At 31.3% G+C, this 6,235-nt stretch overlaps 1 protein-coding gene across 4 annotated transcripts in view; it reads left to right on the plus strand.

Annotated features, from left to right (window-relative positions):
- Positions 1-5,695, plus strand: part of TTK (TTK protein kinase) — a 39,245-nt gene extending 33,550 nt beyond the window's left edge. For all 4 annotated transcript variants that reach the window (XM_039216429.1, XM_039216430.1, XM_039216431.1 and 1 more), the window contains 4 exons: positions 2,673-2,849; positions 3,196-3,280; positions 3,658-3,755; positions 5,430-5,695. In XM_039216429.1, coding sequence (XP_039072360.1) covers positions 2,673-2,849; positions 3,196-3,280; positions 3,658-3,755; positions 5,430-5,516 — 447 coding nt within the window. In that variant the 3' untranslated portion in view covers positions 5,517-5,695. The remainder of the gene's footprint in view (positions 1-2,672; positions 2,850-3,195; positions 3,281-3,657; positions 3,756-5,429) is intronic.
- The last annotated feature ends 540 nt before the right edge of the window (positions 5,696-6,235 follow it).

Consider the following 6,235-nt stretch of genomic DNA (forward strand, 5'->3'; position numbering starts at 1 on the left):
AAGCTAATCCTCCCTTGCTCTGTAGCAGTATAACCAAGTGAATACAAACATACATTGTTGTCCAGGGACTTGCATTCAAGTAACAGACCTGCCTCTTCATTAACAACCATCTTTGTGAAGAAACCAGAAACTTGCCTGGTTTCTTCATCTATAAATTTGGGTTATAAACAGTACCTATTTTAAAAGTAATTGAGGATTAAACAATAAGGAATATAAATCACTAAATGCATTGTCTAGCCCCAAATAATTGCTTGATAAAAGTGTGCTTATTTACTAATTATATTTTCTTTCCTAGAAAATTGTGGCTTCTAAATATCTTCTCAAATAACTGACATAATATTATGTCAAATAGTGTCATAAAATTCTTTTTATTATTTGTTTAATTAATTTTTCCCCATTTCTTTTAATACTTAGATTTGTTGTCTTTTTTTCTTTTTCTTGGTTATACTTTCCAAGGTTTTGTTAATTTTAAAAAAGCAAGTCTTCATTTATTCTGTTTTCATTTGCTCTCTAATTTTTGCCTTTATCTTTATTATTTGTATTTCCTTTAGGTTTCTCTTTTTTCTAGTTTCTGGATTTAAATAATTGCCAACTTAATTTTTGTATTCTTCTTAATTAAAACACTAAAACTAAACTGAGTTTTACTTTAACTTCTACTACAAAAAAAGTAATATTTCTTATTTTCATTAATTCTAAAGTCTCCAGTTTCAGTTTTAAAATACTTTAAAATAAAATTTATTTTGAATTGCTTGTAGAGTTCAGATGTTTTCAGTTGTCAACTCAATGCTTTAATATTATGGGTAAATGTCCATTCAGTGGAATCACCTGCTAAACAGTGGCCTTAATGATTCTGAATAGGAGACAAATTTTTTATCCCACCATGTAAGGTAATCCCTGCTTGTGAAGAGCTCAAATCCTCCCAGTCTAGCTCTGTTATCAAATTACTTCCAATAAGCATCTGTTGGCTATTTGGAGTTTCTATTCTGAGGTCTATTGGGCACATTCACTATTTCTTTCTGCTTTCTGTTTCTTTACTATGCAGGACTTGTGGCTGTTGGTAGTTTATTTCCATTCATATTTTGGGGTTCTTGGGTATAGTTTTTCACTTGGTTTTGTTGTAAATATTCTCCATATGTCTATGGTTTTGCTACAAGTCTTCTCTATCTTATCTGGGGATTTGGACAAATTGAAAAGCTGCTGCAATCTAAAAAGCAAAACAAATAAAAAGCAGAAACAGACTCATAAAGAAAGAGAACAAACTTATGGTTGCCAGGGCAGAGGGGGTAAGAGATTGGGCAAAATAGGTGAAAAGGAGTGGGAGATCCAGGCCTACAGCTGTGGAATGAACAGGTATTGAATGAATAAGTCATGGGATCAAAGATAGAGTACAGGGGATCCAGACAATTGTATTCTAATAGTGTTGTGTAGTGACAGATGGTAGCTACACTCCTGGTGAGCATAGCATAGTGTATTGAGTTGTCAAGTCCCTATGTTGTACACCTGAAACTAATGTAACATTGTGTGTCAACTCTACCTTAATTTAAAAAATAAATAAATAAGAAAACCTATGCTGCCACAGCCATTGCTGTTTTTCCAGAATCTGAAATCTATGACTTCTGTAGAAACAGATTTAATTTCCAGATGACTAAGTTGGAGGAAAAGGAGTATTTTTATTAATTTTTAGTTTTCTTTGTGTTCAGATAATGGAGTCTGTTTATTTGCCAGTTTCCAAAAGGTGTGCTAAAATCTATCCCTCCCACCAAAATAATTTATTATAGTTTTTATTCACTATAGTTCTATTAAGTGTAGTTTCAGTACAGAGAAGTTCATGAGTATTGTCTTCGTTGATTGTAACTTTTATCATTATAAAATGGCATTTTGTTATGTTCTCGTTCTCCTTTCCTCCTTTCCTAATGTTAACACTACTATTCTGCTTTTTCTTCTCTGTCTCTTAAAGTCAAAATGGTAATTATGTTATAATATTGCATTGTTTCTAATGAGACTATTTAATAGAAAGAACATGTTATAATAAGTATATTTCCTGATTACTTACTATAACCAGAAATTATTCTCTATGCTTATCTATAGCTCACAGTTATATCACTTAATGCCCATGGCAGTGTACTTTTATTATTTCTATTTTAGAGGTGAGGAAATGGAAATACATAGAATTAGCTAGTGATAAGGCCAGGATTCAAATCCAACCCAGCCTGGCTCTATAGTTTCATTCTTGGATTTAGGATAGCTTAACTTAACAGTTTTAACATCTATGCATACTTAACATATTATTAATTTTATATACAAATTTATTGTAATCAAATAATTTTGGAGAAAACAAGTAAATTTAAAATTTGCGGTTAATGGTTTTTAGTTTATATTGTCATAAGCTGACAAGAACATAATATGTGTTGGTTTAAATATTTTAATTATGAGTTTGTTGAGAGACTTAAAGTAAAGCTCATGTCCTGATAAAATAACCAAATATAGCAAAAACTAGAGAAAGATGTTTTTTCATGTAAACTTAACCTAGTACTTGCACATTCATTGAGGTTTAGTTATAATTTTAAATGGTAGGGAATATATGTTTATGTGTGTGTATATAAAATACTCTTACATTTAATTTTATGTTAAAATAACAGCAACTTACTATTCTTTCTTTTTTTCCTAATTAGATAAGCCCCAAAAGTGACGTTTGGTCCTTAGGATGCATTTTGTACTATATGACTTACGGGAAGACACCATTTCAGCATATAATTAATCAGATTTCTAAATTACACGCTATAATTGACCCTAATCATGAAATCGAATTTCCTGATATCCCGGAGAAAGATCTTCAAGATGTGTTAAAGGTAACATTAATACTGTATGGATATAGAAGAATGAGATTTCATATACTTAAATTGTTTGCTTACAAGAAATAGTTGAAATCTGGCATAGATAGATATAACTAGTCTGCTGGAAGGAATTGTTGAATGACTTAACTTTTTAAGTTGTGTTAAGCTTATTTTGAAAGTGTTTTTTAAAAGCTATGAATACTTGGGAGTTTTGCAGAGATGACTTGTGGAATCTTGTCATTTCTAATTGGGCTATCTAGAAAACACCTTCTGTAGTATGGTGCAATCTTGAAAAATACTTTATATCAATATTACATAAGCAAACTTGATTTTTAAAAAAAATTAATCCTTATTTTTATAGTGTTGTTTAATAAGGGACCCTAAACAGAGGATATCCATTCCTGAGCTTCTGGCGCATCCATATGTTCAAATTCAAACTCATCCAGGTACTTCTTTGAAAAGTTTATTAGATTACTAATTAATTACTAAGTAATTATATTAATTATACTAAGTAATTATACTAATTACTAATATAAACAGATTTTTAGCTATAACAAAATCAGAATTTGCATGGGCTACTTCCAGCCTTCCTCCTTCCTTAAGGAAGTTCCTTTTATTCTAAAATACTAAAATATATGAAATCACTTTTTTTACTTGCTGGCATTCATTTTTACTTATCCTTGGTAAATAGCTATGATCAATGATAAATTACATAAAGCCAGCCACCATTGTGCTGTTAAACAGAATGTATTTGTGTATTTTATATTTTTTATTGGTACCAGTATGTTAATTATTACTTTTTTTTTCTTTTTTTTTTTTACAGGTAATCAGATGGCTAAGGGCACCACTGAAGAAATGAAATATGTCCTGGGCCAACTCGTTGGTCTGAATTCTCCCAACTCCATTTTGAGAGCTGCGAAAGTAAGAATGTCTATTCTCTATCTACATTACTTTTAATTATTTTGTATGGTTTAATGAATTAGACACTTAAACAGGTACTCCAAAGAAGAGTTGGTCCAGTCGTCAGAAACTATGAAATATATTTCTACATTTAGATACTTAACATGTGCTTTTTGACAAATACAGACTTACTTGATTTATAGTCTTATTGTACAGATAGCACAATTGAAAGTGGATTGTCATATAAGGTGCATACCTAAGATTGCTGTCAGGTCTCAACTGGGATAAATTTAAAACGCAATCTGGTTTTTGAATCAACAATATTCTTTTTTTTTTTTTTTTTTAATATTTTTATTTATTTCTAGAAGAGAGAGAGAGACAGCGTGAGCAGGGGAGGATCAGAGAGAGAGGGAGTCACAGACTGAAACAGGCTCCAGGCTCTGAGCTGGCAGTCAGCACAGAGCCCGACGTGGGGCTTGAACCCACGAACCGCGAGATCATGACCGGAGCGAAAGTCGGACGCTTAACCGACTAAGCCACCCAGGCGCCCCATGAATCAACAATATTCTTAACACAGCTTTTGAATTCATTTCTTCTAGCCATTTTTTTTTTTGTTAAGCCATCTTGGAAAAGTCTCAGTATTTGTTAAGTAATGACTTAAAGCTATGTATAGCAGTCAGAACACTTCTCAAAGTGAATGCCTCAAACCGTTCAGCCTCCCAGTGTTTATGTCTATACCACCATGTTTAGATCTCGTTGCCATCAAACACCTTGTCATTTCTATAGCCCTAGGTATGCTTATTGCCCACTGGTTGATTAGCAGTTACTAATTATTTATTTCAGTAATAACATTGTTATAAAATTATGGGAGCTTAAATTAAAAACACTTTTAGCTCTCTGGGTATGGTAAAGCCTATCTAAGATGTCAAGAACATGACACATTTCTGGAGGAATTTACTATATGTTCACTATTGTATTTGCATTCATGATATAAAGGTAAATTTTTTCTTAAATTTTCTCAAGTGCTGATGGTTAAATCAATGGCTTTAGGAATTTAAATGGAACAAAATATGTTTTATAATTTTACTCTATTTCATATCTTCATATTTTAAATGTCTATCAATATATTATTTAGAGCCTTTTATAAATAGAGGTCAGTTTCCTTTGTCACTAAGGTTATGTGTTCCTTCAAGACAGAGATGTCACTCATCTTCATAAGTTAGATGTTGGCTTAGCCTTAAATCCTTTAAAAAAATACATAGATTTTAATATAGCTGGTTATGCCTATTTATATAATAATTTGTATTTTTTTAATGTCATCTGTTTATTAGTTGAAATACCATCTGATAGTATATTTCCTGATGAGTGTATTTTAAAGTATAGCAATTTATCTAAGACTAGCTTTATTTAAGAAAAACTAAGAGAGATCAAGAAGGGCTTGAAGATGCATATTTATACTTAATAATGGCTACGGTACATTTCTTTTACAGAAAGATTGAGCTGTATCTTATGATAGAATTTTAGGCCAGGCTAGATGTTTACAATTCTTAATTATCTTCAATGGTTTATAAAATAATTTTGCAGTTATAAGAACAAGAGAGAAATTCATCTCATATTCGAATATGTTATCTTTATTAATCCGATAATCCATTGAATTAAAAAAATTACAAAACAGGTGTGTGTTTTTAATTTCAGACTTTATATGACCGATATAATAGTGGTGAAGGTCATGATTCCACTTCATCATCCAAGACTTTTGAAAAAAAATGGGAGAAAAAATGATTTGCACCTACTCACAAACTGTCAAATATCACCTGTAAAAGTATATTGGACTATTATATTCTTGATTCTCTGGAAACTGCTCTTAAGGACAACTTGACCCTGAATGTCAATGGCAGAAAAATTCAGTGGATTATTCTCAAAAGAAAACTGTAAAAATAATAACCACTAATGATACTGTATATATTAAGTTGTAGAATTGTTTTCTCTTTTATGCTTTCCTGTAAATCTACTCTATTTGATATCATTTCACACTTAGAATAGTGGATGGACAACTGAAATATATTCTGAAGAACTACGTAAATAAAGCTTTGTAGCATAAAATGATACTAAAATGTAAAAAAAATGTATAATTATTTACTTTAAGCTAATGCACTACTGGTGTGGCAGCAAAATTCTTAATAAAAATTGAATTAAGGGAAGACACAAGAGTCTTCAAGAAGAAAATTCCAAAGGGTTTGAATTCTAAAATAGATTTCCTGATTGCTTTGTGACACTGATACAGTCCAGAGTTTTAGAGCTGCACAGGTTCTTTTAATTCTTCCTTTGATTCTTCATAATATCTATTGTTTTTGGTGTTCAGAGTATCATGCTAGCTTCTGTGGTATAAGTTGTATAGGGCATGCCCTCACTGTATGACTTGTTTGGCAATTGATAATTACCAGTGTAGTCTTAGAGTCTTTGGGACTAAATCTAATACATCCCCCCCGCCCCCTTTCCTT

Source organism: Hyaena hyaena, unplaced genomic scaffold (genome assembly GCF_003009895.1).
Source record: "Hyaena hyaena isolate Hyena2069 unplaced genomic scaffold, ASM300989v1 scaffold_633, whole genome shotgun sequence".
Lineage (NCBI taxonomy): Eukaryota > Metazoa > Chordata > Mammalia > Carnivora > Hyaenidae > Hyaena > Hyaena hyaena.